The 17616-nt window shown below is 41.0% G+C and overlaps 1 protein-coding gene across 2 annotated transcripts in view; it reads right to left on the reverse strand.

The window, feature by feature from the left end:
* Positions 1 to 4767: 4767 nt before the first annotated feature.
* Positions 4768 to 17616, reverse strand: part of LOC139562238 (adenosine kinase-like) — a 28780-nt gene continuing 15931 nt past the window's right edge. For both annotated transcript variants that reach the window (XM_071379738.1, XM_071379739.1), the window contains exons 3-11: positions 14112 to 14165; positions 12403 to 12481; positions 12089 to 12261; positions 10284 to 10392; positions 9139 to 9309; positions 8361 to 8396; positions 8167 to 8281; positions 6502 to 6591; positions 4768 to 6358 (exon numbers count right to left, since the gene is read on the reverse strand). In XM_071379738.1, the coding sequence (XP_071235839.1) occupies positions 6234 to 6358; positions 6502 to 6591; positions 8167 to 8281; positions 8361 to 8396; positions 9139 to 9309; positions 10284 to 10392; positions 12089 to 12261; positions 12403 to 12481; positions 14112 to 14165 (952 nt within the window). In that variant the 3' untranslated portion in view covers positions 4768 to 6233. The remainder of the gene's footprint in view (positions 6359 to 6501; positions 6592 to 8166; positions 8282 to 8360; positions 8397 to 9138; positions 9310 to 10283; positions 10393 to 12088; positions 12262 to 12402; positions 12482 to 14111; positions 14166 to 17616) is intronic.

The following is a 17616-nucleotide window of genomic DNA, read 5'->3' on the forward strand; positions in this document are numbered from 1 at the left end:
TCTGGCTGAAGGTGTCTAATCGGTTGGAACTGAGATAATTGTCCAATTGTTTTGTTCTGAACAGAACTATTACCAGACAGACACTGGAACAAGTTTCTGAGTGACAGTGAGGGCTTTGCATACAGCAGGCGCTTTGTTGCATTTGTTTATGACTGACTAATACCCTGTCCAGGAGCTGAAGAGGCCTCTGAAGTTTCTGGGAATCTACAACACCACACTGTGTTATGTGACGCATATCCCTGCATACAAGGTACAGTTAGAATATTAAAAGGTTCTCCTCTCCTGGAGAAGAGGTCAGGGACCTTTTTGGTTTAAATTATAGAAGGGTGTTTCTGCATTTTTTCAACAAGGAAATGCTTCTTCAGTGCATTAAAAAGCATCTGTAAAGTAGGAGATATGTGCTACAAGACCCTTTTTGTTATTCATATCCTTAATTTATATCCTTCCTCTCTCCCAGACTCCCCTCATATGCAACAACAAGCTTATCCCGAATGTGTTGGCACTATGCTTGTACTAAAACGTTCACTCGACGTGACCGTGTTTGTGTTGTTCCCCTCTCTCTAGACCCCAGAAGTCAGCAGAACTGCAGTCTGTTTTGATACTCCATTGTCGAAGGCATACGATCTGACTAAGAAGGCCCTGTTCGTCCACAATTGTGTGGCCACGAACGACTCCAACACCACCATCAAGTTTGCTGACAACATGACGGTGGTAGGCCTGATCACCGATGGCAATGAGAGGAGGAGATCAGAGACTTAGCAGTGTGGTGCCAGGTCAACAAACTCTCCCTCAATGCCAGTAAGACCAAGGAGCTGATTGTGGACTAAAGGAGAAAGAGGGGAGGGCACGCCCCGATCCACATCAACAGGGCTGTTGTGGAGCGGGTCGAGAGCTTCAAGTTCCTTGGCGTCCACATCACTAAGAACTTAACATGGTCCACACACACCTGCACAGTCGTGAAGAGGGCACGGCAGCGCCTCTTCCCCCTCAGGAGGCTGAAAAGATTTGGCATGGGCTCTCAGATCCCCAAAAAGTTCTACAGCTGCACCAACAAGAGCATCTTGACTGGCTTCATCACAGCTTGGTATGGCAAATGCATTGCCCTTGACCGCAAAGCGCTACAGAGGGTGGTGCGGACAGCACACTACATCACTGTGGCCAAGCTCCCTGCCATCCAGGACCACTATGTCAGACGGTGTCAGACGAAGGCCTGAAAAATTGCCAAAGACTCCAGCCACCCAAGGCATAGACTGTTCACTCTGCTACCGTCCGGGAAACAGTACCAAAGCATCGGCTCTCAGACCAACAAGATCCGAGACAGCTTCTACCCCAAGCCATAAGACTACTAAATAGGCAATTAATAGTACCCAAACTATCTACACTGACTCTGTCTTGTACTGACCCGACACACACTCACTATACTATATATATACAGTGCCTTCATAGAGTACTCATACCCCTTGACTTATTACACATTTTGTTGTTACAGCCTGAATTCTAAATGGATTAAATATATTTTTGTTCTCACCCATCTACATCCAATACCTCATATTGTGAAAGTGAAAACATGTTTTTAGAATTTTTTGAAAATGTATTGAAAATGAAATACAGAATTATCTCATTTACATAACCATTCACACCCCTGAGTCAATACATGTTAAAATCATATTTGGCAGCAATTACAACTGTGAGTCTTTCTGGGTAAGTCTCTAAGTGAGCTTTGCACACCTGGATTGTACAATATTTGCCCATTATATTTTTCAAAATTCTTCAAGCTCTGTCAAATTGGTTGTTGAACATTGCTAGACAACCATTTTCAAGTCCTGACATTTTCAAGCAGATTTAAGTCAAAACTGTAACTCTGCCACTCAGGAACGTTCACTGTTTTCTTGCTAAGCAACTGTATAGTTTTGGCCTTGTGTTTAATGTTACTGTCATGCTGAAAGGTGAATTAATCTCCCAGTGCCTGATGGAAAGCAGACTGAACCAGGTTTTCCTCTAGGATTTCGCCTGTGCTTAACTACATTTTTTATTTTTTTTATTAAAAACTCCCCAGTCCGTAATGATTACAAGCATATCCATAACATGATGCAGCCACCACTATGCTTTTAAAACATGGAGAGTAATGTGTTGTATTTGCCCCAGATATAACACTTTTTATTCAGGACAAAAAGTTAATTGCTTTGCCACATTTCTTGCAATATTACTTTGGTGCCTTGTTGCGAATAGGATGCATGTTTTTCAGAATGTGTATTTTGTACAGGCTTCTTTCTTTTCACTCTGTCCATTTGGTTAGTATTGTGGAGTAACTACAATGATGTTGATCCATCCTCAGCCTTTTCCTATCACATCAATTAAACTCTGTAACTGTTTTAATTGTAGGGGTGCCCATGGGGCTGGGGTTCAGAAATGTCCCGTGCGAGAGAGGCAGGTTGAGGTTTCCAGGGTTAGAATAGCGCAGAAGTTGTCATATGCTGAGGCAGTGAAGTAGAGGAAGATGGGTCAAGGGAAAGGGATCCTGAGAGGAGTGGTGGGAGTAGTAGATCTGTACCAGTACAGAGGGATAGGCCAACAAGTTATATATGTTTCAGGAAGATTGGATTCTTTGCAATTTTAGCCATGGTTATCAACTGTTCTTCAGGAATGGAACATATGTCGCAGAAAATTGTGGTTGTGGTGACAGCTGCAGAGAAGTATTTGGGTGTGCGAGACTTGACAGAAGAGTTACAGGGTGTATTGCGTGATGATGTGCCATCCTTTCAGGTTGTTGGCATGAGGTAGAACTAAATAGATTTAAATAGTGGAGTAGGGTGGTGTCATTTTTTTATGTAGGGAGTTTAGTGTTAGTTAGTTGGTATGGTATTTGTTTATTTCTTTTTCAAGCAAAGTACAAGGGAGTTATACTCCAGTCTAGTAGGTGGCGGTAATGCAACATATTTGATGCCCACCGCTGTTAAACTTCCATCGAAGAAAATTGTGATAATTCTGTGTCACGTGACGTGCGGAGTGATGACATATAATTTTCATTTGGCCATTTCCTGGGAGAAGACTTTATTAACGTTTATTTATTCAACAAATTACTTTCATATGAATGTAAAATTCGACCATTGGGACATGAAACGAGTGTTTACGTTTGACATTGACCCACTAGCCAAGCTGAATTACCGCTCATTTTAAATATACTGAATTGGTGATCTGTATAGCCAGCTAATGAGAAATGTTCCAAATCATTTTGTTCAATCTGTGATTTGTTTACAGGGCAAAGGAGTACTCTTTCCCATTCCCCGGCTGATGGCAATGTTGAATCATTTGTCTTTACCGCCCAAACGCATTGTATGCAGCTGGCAAGAAACTCGTATCCCCCGTGGAAAGGTTTGTATCTAAAACATTCTCCATTCATGCTGCAAAGGTGTCGATTTCCTCCTTAACTGGATTTAATGGCGAGAAATCGAAAAAAATAATGGGCAAGATATGTGTACTTTCTTTATGAAACCATTTTCCACCGCCATGCTTAAGTGATTTTAATGCTCATGAATGCTAGTCCCGGATGATGCGTATAGGTTGCAGCAGTATATAGTACCAAACGACGTTCCATACAGCAGTCTTCTGTTTACACCGGGCTGTCAGGGTGAACCGGTCAGAAATTACAGCACTTTTTGTACATAGACCACCCATTTTAGGGGACCAAAAGTATTGGGACTAATTCACTTATGTGTATTAAAGTAGTAAAAGGTGAAGTATTTGGTCGCATATTCATAGCACGCAATGACTACATCAAGCGTGTGTTTCTACACATTTGTTGAAATCGTTTGCTGTTTGTGTTTCAGATCATTTTGTGCCCAATAGAAATGAATGGTAAATCATGTATTGTGTCATTTGAGTCACTTTTATTGTAAATAATGTTTCTAAACAATTTTACAATAATGTGGATGTTTACCATGATTGTGGATAATGAGTGAGAAAGCTACAAATGCACAAATATACCCCCAAGACATGCTAACCTCTCACCATTACAATAACAGGGGAGGTTAGCATTTGTGCTTCTACTGATCATTATTCAACATCATCTATAATCGTGATAGCGTCCACATTCATGTAGAAGTGTTTAGAAACGTTCTATTCTTATTTTAAAAAAGACTTATCTTTTTACTACTTTAATACACGTAAGTGAATTTTCACAATACTTGATCTATTATGCGTGGGAATACTTTGGAATAGATGTCCCAAATTAAAATGACTTGGAGCTGATTGGCCAGTGTCCAGAAAAAGTTGGGGAACCCTGGAGTCGAGAGAGATGGAATCAGTAGGCACTGTAACCAAGGGAGGTGGTTGTTTAAGGGGAAGTGGTAGTGAACAAAAAATTCTGACTCAGATTTATGACCATCAATTCTGTAAATCAGACAATATCTTGGTGCACTGTGTGATGGGTCAGTGACGCTGGTCCTGGGGTATATGATGATCGAGTGAGGGCACTGGTCGACGCTACTGCGCATGTATGACAGCGACGCGACGTCCTGCCCAGTCGAGGCTCCCTGAAACGACTGAGAGACCTGGATATACAACTACAGGAGGACATACTAAGACACTGACACACACACACATTCATCAGTAGAGAAGCAAATAGGAGATGGACTATAACATGAATGGAAGAAACTATAATACAGTATACTCTGTCTGAATGCTCACTGCTTGTATGTTCAACTCCATTGTACTTTGTTAAATGTGTATATTGCCATAATGTGAAGTTATTACATAGTAAATACACTATTACAAATCAATCATATTTTCATTTCATTCATATTTTGAAAGCAATATGGTGATGGCTCCTATCAATAACAATGTGTTCTCAATTTACCTGGGGAAATTAAGACAAAAATACATTTGTTAATTAAATATCCTTTGTATTTTTAGGTAATTTGGGTTAGCAGCTCATATCGACGATACATAGGATCCTTTCCTGAATCATAACAGTAATTTTATTTTAAAAATGTATCGCTAGCCAGTGTCAATGGACAATGAGTGAAGTATTCTGTAGAAGCAGCAAGTCACAATACCACACGCCGACTCAATGATATCAACGACCATACACATGAGGAGAGGTGCTTACTTCTGCCCTAAGCCTCACAGCCCCTGCAGACCAAGTTCCCCTTTTACAAACTAAACATTTGCACAAAGGTTCCTAGAGTGTTATGAGACGTATAACACTGGCTATTTATAAAATTATAAAAAGCCTATTATGATATTTTGTTTTAGACCAACTGAAATGTGTTTATTAGCCTATATCTACAGGCTACACCAGCATCACGTTAAAATGTATTATTTAAACATGAATCATTTGTAAAACAGCCATAAAAATCACTAATGACTCAAGAGGCTTTGACACGTTTACAAAGTGCACAGAGGCCTTTACACATTTACAAAGTGTACAGAGAACTTTACACTTTTACTGTGCGCTTTAAGGTTAAGGAATCGGTTTGGTTTTACAGCAACACTTCTCCGCTTCAATAAGCCTCCAGTCATAATAAAACATCAGCCAATGAAAACAATGATGACATCTAAATCACAATGACACTGCCTATCTAATTTCTATGTGCAGTGTTCTTAATATCTCTGATAGAGGTGTTCTCCTAGATATTATCTTCAACCTTCTCAACAGAAACTTCCTGCATCAAATCACGGTATTCCACCCACCCATCCGTAACTAACTCATCAACCATGTCCCTAACCTGTTACCTAATCCTGACTCACTAACTTGGCTTTAGCTCGGTCTCCAAGGAGAAGACTGGACAGCAGTCGGTTTCCAGCAGCATCCTGCTGTGTGTGTAAACATGACAGTTTATTGAGAGGCTGATAGTTAACTGTGAATCGGCAGTATTACGTTAGTACCTTCAGTCTAACTGTGTTTACAGAGGGCAGTAGACTTCCGCAGAGTCATGACGGAGGGCAGTTGAACATCAGTAGAAACAGATACTGCTGTATCAGGCAGTGTGGCCCGAGAGCATCGCCTAGCGTAGGACAAGAAGAATAGGCACAGAAGTCTGGTTGCAGAAAGACAAGGGAAGAAGGGATGAAAGCAATGACAGATATGTGGATGGATTGGATGAAAGCATGGATGGATGGTTGAAAGAAAAAAAAGGACAGGGGGACCTGGTTTCGTTAAGTTGGAAGGTAAGGGTCAGAGGTAAGGGTGGATGGGGTAGGGGTAAGCAGTCAGCAATTAAGGTTACAGGTCATCAGTGGAAGTCTGGTTTTTCGGGGAAGGTGCATCCTGCTCGTCTGATGATGATGTTGGCAGCGTAGTGTCCTGCTTTCACACACTGTTCCAACTCCTTGTCCTGGACCAACTCTGACAGGAATCCTGCATGACACACACACACACACTGATTCAACTTTCTCAAGGACCAACTCCAAGGTCCAGACAAATATCCCTACAGAAAGCCACCCAAAACGTTCATACACATAGATAAACACAGAAATAAAGACACACTCAGGGACACGCACCTCCTACAAAGGCATCTCCGGCTCCATTTGTGTCCACAATGTCCTTCTGGTCAATCTTTAGCACTGGGAACGTCTCCACCTTGTCACCTCCTTCACACACACATACACACATGGTATACGGGTTGAAAATGGCAGATTTGGGCACTAATAAGCACCTAAATTGGAATGTAGTGGCTGTACAGTATCATGCTATATATGTCAGAACTCTGGCTCTGTGCTTCACAGCGCTGTACAGATATAGGGTCATAATTTGAGCCATTTGCTACTGCAGGAACTGTGAATTATTATGTGTATTATAATTAACGGACATTTTTTGTAGGGGTTAATACATTTTCTGTTTGGGCAAATCAAGTTTAACATTTGAAAGTGAAAATTACCAACTTTAGAAGCCATTTTAAACCTAAAATACACTACAAGTATGCATTTCTTGCTGTGCAGGAAAATCACAGCAACAAAAGAGTGATCAAGTTAAGATCCTACATCTGTACGGGTGTTGACTGACAGCTGTTCTGAATTTAAGCACTGCGCACCATTTCTTTTGTTGTCAGTGAGGGCAATGACGCAAATTGCGATGACTCAATGTATTTTGAAAGATGAGATGTTGAGAATAAGAGGATTATAATAAATACTGCTTCGATGTCATACAAGCAAGCCATACCTGTGACTAAATAACTTATGTCATATACAGTGTCAATGTTTATGATCAATGTTTGATGTACAGTTACATGATGACATGATGTCATACTGGGTTGTTCCCGAACAGAATGAGCCCATGTTTGTTTATTGTGAAGAAAATTCACTGCGGCACACGCACTTGAATGCACTCATGACACCTTTCTATGCGTACCAAGATTACGATCGGTTTCTCTGAATTGCCTTGTGAAAGCCTAACACTGTAAGATCGTATTTTATAACACAGCTAGTCATGTTGGCAATAGAACAAGCGTTCAAACTATGCCCACCTGACCCAGATTGTGATTTATAATGGACCGTTTTGGGATGGCGTAAACAACAGTAATTGTTTGATGGCTGGGATGCAGGGCTGTGTTCCCAACAAAACAATTACTAAGTGTGCTTGCTCTAGTTCCTCAAAGGCACAGGTAGGAGAGCTCAAAAAAGTATCTTATAGTTGAAGACTCTTCTTTGAGTCATAAAGGTGCATTGAAATTGCTTAGGAACTGCACACACTTTGTAGATGTGTGTGGCCACTTGGAGACACCAGTTAGTCCTCTCACTCAAACCCTTGTAATTTTTTTGGTCTTATGTTGCACCAACCCCACATTTTTCAGGAATAGTCTTCTGTTATTGAATCAGTGTTTTCAGATTTCATTACCAACAAATGCGGCCGAAAAGTACGGTAAATGTAAAATGCACATTAAAATCAACAGTGTAATGTTTGGATTCAGTCTTGCGTCCGGTGAACTGTTGTGTCCTCACCTTTAGTTGAATCATTTCCCCATGATCTCCAAACTGTTCCCGTTCAATTGCTACCATGTTTATGCATATTGTTTTCATATTTCTTGTGTAAGAAACATTTCTATTTAGCCTTAGACACATAGGCCAATTCCAACGAGTTGCTGAAGGCAGGCTAGTTTCTGCACTCGAATCAGTGTGCGAGTGTCAGTGTGTGTGTGCCTGTCAACGTGTGTGTATGTGTGTAGTTACCTTTGGCCATGATGGTTCCGTCCTTCCCCTGAGTAAAGACAACGATTCTCGGTCTCTTCTTGTTGACTTTGGGCAGAGCCTCGGCTTTCTTGGCAATCTCCTCGATGTCCTCGGTCTACAAACACGCACCATAGTCACAAACAAGCTATACTAATATACAAGAGTGTTAGTGTTTCAAATCGCAGTTCACTCACCTGAAAGCCTTGCTCTTTTGAAAACGTGGCCGCCTCCTGAAAAACAGAAATATCCCATGAGTCGCCATTTACACGGAGTGTACAAAACATTAGGAACACCTGCTCTTTTCATGACATAACTTTCACCTGGTCAGTCTATGATCCCTTACTGATGTCCCCTGTTAAATCCCACTTTCATATCAGTGTAGCTAAAGGGGAGGAGACAGGTTAAAGAAGGAATTTTAAGCCTTGAGACATGGATTGTTTATGTGTGCCATTCAGAGGGTGAATGGGCAAGACAAAAGATTTTTAAGTGCCTTCGAAAGGAGTATGGTGTTTTTCAGAGTATGGGTTTTTCAGGCTCAACAGTTGACCGTGTGTATCAAGAATGGTCTACCACTCAAAGGACATCCAGCCAACTTCACACAACTGTGGGAAGCATTGGAGACAACATGGGCCAGCATCCCTGTGGAACGCTTTCGACACCTTGTAGAGTCCATGCCCTGACAAATTGAGTCTGAGGGCAAAAGGAAGGTGTTCCTAATATTTTGTACATTCAGTGTATTTCTCCATGTTGTCCTATCTCGTCTGCCTGTCGGTCTCTCTCTCCATCGTCCTCTCGCTCCCCATCTGTCTACATGTATCTGTCGCCCTTTCTCTGCCTATTTGCCCGTTGGTCTCTTTCTTTCCGTCACTCTCTCCCTGTCACACTTTCTCTCTACCTATCAGTCTGTCTGTCTCTCTCTCTAGAAGTACCTAGGTACTGGATAAATGAATGAATGAGGGTGTGTGTGTGTACCGTCTCGTTGCCGAACAGCACATCCACATAGGGCATGACCTCCATGAGGGCGTCTTTGAAGAACTGGGAGATGAAGGGAGCGGAGAGGTTCAGAGTGAACAGCTTGTTGTTGTCAGAAGCGTGTTTGGCCACTTTCAGTATGGACTCCAGAGACACCGTCAGGAAGAAACCCTACAGAGGAGATAATAAAGCCTGTTATCACTACTACACAGCCTGTTGTAATGCTACACAGAGCCTGTAATTATGCTTCACAGCCTGTTATAACCAATGCTACTAAACCTGTTATACTGCTACACAGCCTGTTATAACCGATGCTACTAAACCTGTTATAATCCATGCTACACAGTATGTTATAATCAATACTACGCAGCCTGTTATAACCAATGCTACACATTGTTATAATCAATAATACACAGTATGTTATAATCAATGCTACTAAGCCTGTTATAACCAATGCTACACAGTATGTTATAATCCATGCTACTAAGCCTGTTATAATCTATGCTACACAGCCTGTTATAACCAATGCTACTAAACCTGTTATAATCCATGCTACACAGTATGTTATAATCAATACTATGCAGCCTGTTATAACCAATGCTACACATTATGTTATAATCCATGCTACACAGTATGTTATAATCCATGCTACACAGCCTGTTATAATCAATGCTACACAGTATGTTATAATCCATGCTACACAGTATGTTATAATCCATGCTAATAAGCCTGTTATAATCAATGCTACACAGTATGTTATAATCAATGCTACTAAGCCTGTTATAATCCATGCTACACAGTATGTTATTATTCCATGCTATTAAGCCTGTTATAATCAATTATTCACAGCCTGTTATAATCCATGCTACACAGCCTGTTATAATCAATACTACGCAGCCTGTTATAATCAATACTACGCAGCCTGTTATAACCAATGCTACACAGTATGTTATAATCAATGCTACTAAACCTGTTATAATCCATGCTACACAGTATGTTATTATTCCATGCTACTAAGCCTGTTATAATCAATTATTCTTAGCCTATTATAATCCATGCTACACAGCCTGTTATCAACAATGCCACTAAACCTGTTATCAACAACGCTACTCGGTGTGTGTGTGTGTTTGGTCTTTGTTACTCACAGCGATATAGTAAACTTTGGCTTTTTCCACCAGTTTCCAGTTCTCCTTCAAGTCCAGATGTTTGTCCTTCTTATAACAGTTAGCTGCCGCTAGGTTAGCTACCAGAGACCTGAGAGAGGGAGGGGGGAAGGAAGAGAAGAACGAGTGGAGTTGATGAGAGGGACAGAGTGGAGTTACAGTGGTAAGACAAAGTATGTGAACCCTTTGGAATTACCTGGATTTCTGCACAAATTGGTCATGCAATTTGATCTGATCTTCATCTAAGTCTCAACAGTAGACAAACACAGTCTGCTTAAACTAATAACACACAAACAATTATACGTTTTCATGTCTTTATTGAATACACTATGTAAACATTCATAGTGTAGGGTGGGAAAAGTATGTCAACCCTTGGATTTAATAACTGGTTGACATATTCTGTAGTTGCGGATCAGACCTGCACAACGGTCAGGAGGCATTCTGGACCATTCATCTTTACAGAACTGTTTCTGTTCAGCAATATTCTTAGGATGTCTGGTATGAACCGCTCTCGAGGTCATGCCACAGCATTTTAAATCGGGTTGAGTCAGGACTCTGGGCCACTCCAGAATGCGAATTTTCTTCTGTTGAAGCCATTCTGTTGTTGATTTACTTCTGTGTTTTGGGTCGTTGTCCTGTTGCGTCACCCAACTTCTTTTGAGCTTCAATTGGCAGACAGATAGCCTTACATTCTCCTGCAAAATGTCTTGCTAAACTTGGGAATTCATTTTTCCGTTGATGATAGCAAGCTGTCCAGGCCCTGAGGCAGCAAAGCATCCCCAAACCATGATGCTTCCTCCACCATACTTTACAGTTGGGATGAGGTTTTGATGTTGGTGTGCTGTGCCTTTTTTTCTCCACACATAGTGTTGTGTGTTCCTTCCAAACAACTCAACTTTAGTTTAATCTGTCCACAGAATATTTTGCCAGAAGCGCTGTCGAACATCCAGGTGCTCTTTTGAAAACTTCCGACAGGAGTGGCTTCTTCCGCGGTGTCCTCCCATGAACACCATTCTTGTTTAGTGTTTAACATATCGTAGACTCGTCAATAGAGATGCTAGCATGTTCAGAGATTTCTGTAAGTCTTAGCTGACACTCTAGGATTCTTCTTAACCTCATTGAGCATTCTGCACTGTGCTCTTGCAGTCATCTTTGCAGGACGGCCACTCCTAGGGAGAGTAGCAACAGTGCTGAACTTTCTCCAGTTATAGACAATTTGTCTTACTGTGGACTGATGAACATCAAGGCTTTTTGAGATACTTTTGTAACCCTTTCCAGCTTTATGCAAGTAATTCTTAATCTGAGGTCTTCTGAGATCTTTGTTTGAGGCATGGTTCACATCAGGCAATGCTTATTGTGAATAGCAAACTCAAATTTTGTGAGTGTTTTATATAGGGCAGGGCAACTCTAACCAACATCTCCAATCTCGTCTCATTGATTGGACTCCAGGTTAGCTGACTCCAGACTCCAATTATGTTTTGGAGAAGTCATTAGCCTAAGGGTTCACATACTTTTTCCAACCTACACTGTGAATGTTCCAATGATGAATTCAATATATACAATAAAAAAATACAATAATTACTGTGTTATTAGTTTAAGCACATTGTGTTTGTCTATTGTTGTGACTAAGATGAAGATCAGATCAAATTTTATGACCAATCTATGCAGAAATCCAGGTAATTCCAAAGGGTTCACATACTTTTTCTTGCCACTGTAGATGGAGTGGAGTCTTGACCTGTTGTCCTGGGAGTGTGTGCATGTGTGTATTATGAGAGTGTCGTGTTTACCTGTTGTCTCCGGTGATGCATGCGGCGCAGGTCCCTGTAGCCTCCTCTGTCTGCTCATAGTAGTGGGCGTCCACGTGGGCCTCCTCTGCCTTCTGCTTCAGAATCTCCCCAAACTTATCCTCTCCGATACAGCCGAAGAACGTACACACCTTGTGGGGCTCCTGGATCATCCACTGTGTGTGTGTTCCAAGTAGGTTAGAGTGTGTGGAGTGTGTCAGTGTGTGTGAATGAAACATACCTGGGCAACCTTTACACATTTTGAAAAAGGTACAGTGGGATAGTGTAATGACTAAATGTGTGTGTGTGTGTCATACCTGGGCGATTTTTATAGAGTTCTGTGTAGCTCCTCCGGCATGGTACTCTACTTTAAACTTTTTGACAATCTCTTCAAACCTACAACACACATGCACGTACAATGTTTAAGACAACAGGGAAGCTTGTTATATGGTTTCAAGCTTTACTATGATTCAGTACATATGGTATGAGAAACATCATATTTTCTCCTGAGACAGAGCTAAAGACCATTATGGCCCCAGTAGCTCCAAGTAACATGTTCTGTTCTCTATACATAGGAGCCTTATCACCTACTGATAACACACACAGACAGACAGAGATAGTGTGAGAGATGGAGAGGGGATGGTAGAGGGGGAGAGAGGAAGGTGTTTGCGTGCGTACATGTGCGGGTCCACGTGTGTATTAATGGGGGGATGCATGTTAAACGGGCTAAAATAGGGCTGGCCCAGCAGAACGCAGAGCTAAGGAGGTGAGGATGAGATTTTGCGAGACTGTTTGTGCCATTGGCTGAAAGAGACGCACAGGAGTGAATCAGAGGCCTTCCCCCTCCAGCACAGCTATTTCCCAACCTTAGTGGTTTGTTTACTGCCCAGTCTGTCTGCTGACTCAACTAGAGCAGGGTGGTTGTGTGCTAACAGAACAGCTGAGGTCAGTATTGGTCACAACTCAAACATCTGGACAGGAATGGACTAAGGCTGGGGGGGAAGGGGGCCAACACACCTAGGACACAGCTCAAACACCTAAACCTGGGGTCCGTTCAGAATGACACAAAGTTACAAAACGTTCAGATAGAAATGTATTGTGTAGAACATAAAATAAATAAACTAATTTATATCTGCAACGTCATGAATGTTACACTTCTTAGTCTCAATACGCCTCCTGCAGTTTCTGTGTTATTTCATAGTTTTGATGTCTTCACTAGAAAATAGTAAAAAATTAAGAAAAACCCTTGAACGAGTAGGTGTTCTAAAACTTTTGACCGGTAGGGTAGTTAACAAGCTAACTTTCAGGAAATAAACTAGATGGCTATATCCAAATATTGTTTGATTTGCTTGCCATCTATAATGGTGGTGACAGTAGTCCGACTGACAACTTTGCCAGGGCGAGAACTTGCTGATGTCAAGCTCCTTCCAAAAGCCTAATATCTGATGAAGCAAGCTAAATGCTTAGCTAGCTAGCTACATGCCAAATTAATCTCCCAACGCCAAAAGAAGTGCTCAATGTTTTATGGTACAACATTCATATGATATACGGATCTGATCTGAATACAACGTTGGTTGTACCCTACTGAACCATGGGAAAAAAACTCCCAGGTCCTGTCCTTCACCGCAGCTGTCTTCTTATCTCTATGTGGTTAAATGTAGACTTTCTTCCTCAAACTGCTTTGGCCTGGAGGGAGGGGGAGGTTAGGCCTCTTGCCCTTCTATTGGCTAGTTCTGAAACTCCTGCCCCATCATTGGCTAGACTCGTCCTGGTGAATTCTAGAACGTGTCTGTTCTGTCCAGCCCACTCCGGGATAAGAGAACAGCTCAGTGTGCGAACTTACGGACCCTATATGTGTGCGTGTGTGCCTGAACAGCGACCACAGTCAATCAGGAGTTTAAAATGGAAAAACACTTCTTCATGCAACAAAGAAATAAGGCAATTGTGAGGCAACTGAGACTTTAGATGAACCTCGGACGATGTTGAATGATTGATTGAATTAATGTGAGTGGTAGGAGGTACCCACAATGCTTTATGCTTGTCCTCGGCCAGGATCTGGTCGTTGGGCTTCAGACCGTACCTGAGAGAGAGAGAGCGAGAAGGGGGGGGGGGGACGAAAGAAAGAAAGAGATGAGTATCTTTCAGTCATTGAGGATGAAAAAACAGGAGAGCTTCAGAGGACAAAGTCTGAGTCTGTGCCCTTTAAATGTCATTTTCTACGACACACTGAGAAATCCCCTCTGATTATATACATACGCACACAACGAGGTGATTAAAACCCACTCCACTTTGATCAGGATCTAGTTGATTATTTTACACCACAGCTCTCTCTGGATTTATCAGCTTTGTGTGTGTGTGTGTGTGTGTGTGTGGATTGTGAGTCTAGACTAATATTATTGTTCTGTAAAACCAAAGAATGTTCAAGGTTTGGTCCCATTCTAGTTCTAATCCATTGTTTACGTAAGTGGTCTGAGACAGACTGGTCTCGGGGCTGTAATCTAGCAGAGCCCTTTGATCCGCTCCCACTACATACAACTACTAAACACTAATTAAACCTGTATAAACTTTATCCAAACCCCACTAACCCTTAACATTCTCTCACTACATACAGCTACTACCCCAACATAGGAGCTACACTAGTGCATCGAGGAGCGTCTCACGCTCTGAAAAAGTTACAGGTCTAGTGTAGCAGGCCAGTAACCCTACTGCTTCAGTCTAGATACATTTCCTCCCCTCTGCACTCATCTCTCCCCTTTTCTCTTCATTTGGTGACATACAACTTCATAGCACTGTGACATGATGGTACAGGCCAGAGGAGTGACAGACGGGCAATCTGGTTCCTTACTATGGCCATCTCCAATACCGGTCAAAAGCTTTAGAACACCTACTCACTCAAGGGTTTTTCTTAATGTTTTACTATTTTCTACATTGTAGAATAATAGTGAAGACATCAAAACGATGAAATAACACATATGGAATCATGTAGTAACCAAACAAGGGTTAAACAAATCAAAATATATTTGAGATTTTTCAAATAGCCACCCTTTGCCTCGATGACAGCTTTGCACACTCTTGGCATTCTCTCTAGTTTCATGAGGTAGTCAACTGGAATGCATTTCAATTAACAGGTGTGCCTTCTTAAAAGTTCATTTGTGGAATTTCTTTTTTTAATATGAACTTGGTCTTTTGCCAAATAGGGCTATCTTCTGTATACCCCCCCCCACAACACAACTGATTGGCTCAAACACATTAACAAATGAACCTTTAAGGCACACCTGTTAATTGAAATGCATTCCAGGTGACTACCTCATGAAGCTGGTTGAGAGAATGCCAAGCATGTGCAAAGCTGTCATCAAGTCAAAGGGTGGCTACTTTGAAGAATCTAAAATATTATTATGATTCCATTCGTGTTATTTCATAGTTTTGATGTCTTCGCTATTATTTCACCATGTAGAAAATAGTAAAAATAAAGAAAAACCCTTGAATGAGTAGGTGTTCTACATTTTTGACCGGTAGTGTACACGTGACATCTCTGAGCCCATGCCAGCCAAGACGCCACTGATAGGACAGGGGTGAGGGAGGAGAGGGGGGATGAATAGAGGGCGAGATGGGTGAGGAGTGGGGGAGAGTGGTGAGAAGCAACTGAGGCGGAGCAGGTAGCTTTTGTGAGCCAAAGGGTTCTTGTTCCAAACTTCCAGTTCAAGTCAGTTTCTGTTTATTCAGTTTTACAATATAGCATTTCCAAAACTGCCACCCCAAAAAAGGTTTGTGTAACATGTAGGCTTACTGTTTCTAACATTTTGTTAACTAAGAAAATATATTTCGGAGAAGGGGCCACCTACTGCAGTTTGTGGCCTTGAGGATGGATCATCTGTTACCCTAACCTGCTCAGTGGCTGACCGTTGCCGCTTCCAGCCACTCAGGTGCGTGTGGGTGTGGTGTCTGTCCAAAAGGTTGGGAATTAATATAAAAGACAGCAACATGCGGGAGGAAACGCAATAACCGCTGATTGCTGTGAATAGGGGAGACCCGGGGCTGGTTGTCACAGTACTTAGCCTATTCCTCCCAATCTAGAGTGCTTTGTAGCCAAATAATTGTAAGATAGAAATGTGTTACTTCTTTGGAAGAGGTTATCTACCTGGTCAATTCATGTTAGCATCTCAAAACATTGAGATGAGGTGAATTCCTCTGTTTTTATAGGTGGCGGAAGTAAAGAAAATAGGCACGTCTTGGTATTTTCATTGTTTGAATTATGGGAGGCTATCCATGAACAATTATGTTTGTTGAAAAAAGCAAAAGGGAGAGCTATATTTCAAACCTATTTTCAAATTGCTAGGTCAAGCCATGTAGAATTTTAGCATCATAGTTAGCCTTCATGCTTAATTCGGGATGGTTGTATAAAAAGTTGTACTGACAAAGTATAAGCTGTTGAATAATAAATATTGTTTAAATCAAAATCAATTGCCTGGGTATTACTGGATTATGTTGGCTACATTCATGTCAAGTGGACGGTGTGATAGGTAGGCTTAAACGAATAATCCACTCAAACTATCTTGCGGTATGTTTAGCATGTCAGCAGTCAAGTTTTAAAGATATAGAATTTTCAAGAAGCAAAGTTTCACTTGCCACATCATGATAATGCAAATTATATCTTGACAACTTGACTGCTGACATGCAAAACATTTTGGGACTGTATCAACAATGGACTAATGAAAAAAATACCAAAAGATAGTAGAAACGCCAAGATGGTCAATCTGACCATTTTCAATAACTTAATTTCAATAAAAACCTTTAACCTACCTGCCCCTTTCCCTAAATATGTGTATTTTACACTATAGGAGTACTTTGAAATAAATATCATAAAATACAATTACTTTAAGCATTTAATTCTCAAAAGAGCCATGACATTACCATATGCATATATTGAACAGTAGAATAGCAGGGCCTAGACGAGTACCAATAGCAGCCAATGACACGTCTTTTGGATGTCAACATTCTAACAGTCTAATAAATATATTAAATATATGCTATTGGAAAAATAATCATTTGGATGGGTTTCTAGAGGTCTTAGGTAACACTACAATCCGGAAACATTTATATTCGAAAGAACATAATGAAAAAGTTGTTACTGTAGGCTGGCTATATGTAAAAACAAAAAAAAACACACAAAAAAAACTGAATTTCAAGTGTCAATTACATTTTATTTGTAGAGTGCCTTTGTTACAACTATGAGTCAAAAAATATTATACGTTGGAACACAGTAAAAGCTAATTTTTTATAACGACAAAACAAATAAAAATACCCAAACCAAGACGCACGGTCAGCAAGATACGCAGTCAATGAAGAAAATATCAGTAGCCTAAGCATTAGTATAAGTGCCAAGTGTGGGTGTGAATAGTGAAAATCAGCACAAAAGTTATAATGGAATTATAATGAATTTAAGTGTCCATATGACAGCGGTCAAAATAGCATATTAGTTATATAATAGTTATTGGACACATTATTTTTTGCTTCGCTCGTGCTTACAGTAT

This window comes from Salvelinus alpinus, chromosome 32 (genome assembly GCF_045679555.1).
Source record: "Salvelinus alpinus chromosome 32, SLU_Salpinus.1, whole genome shotgun sequence".
In the NCBI taxonomy this organism is placed as follows: Eukaryota; Metazoa; Chordata; class Actinopteri; order Salmoniformes; family Salmonidae; genus Salvelinus; species Salvelinus alpinus.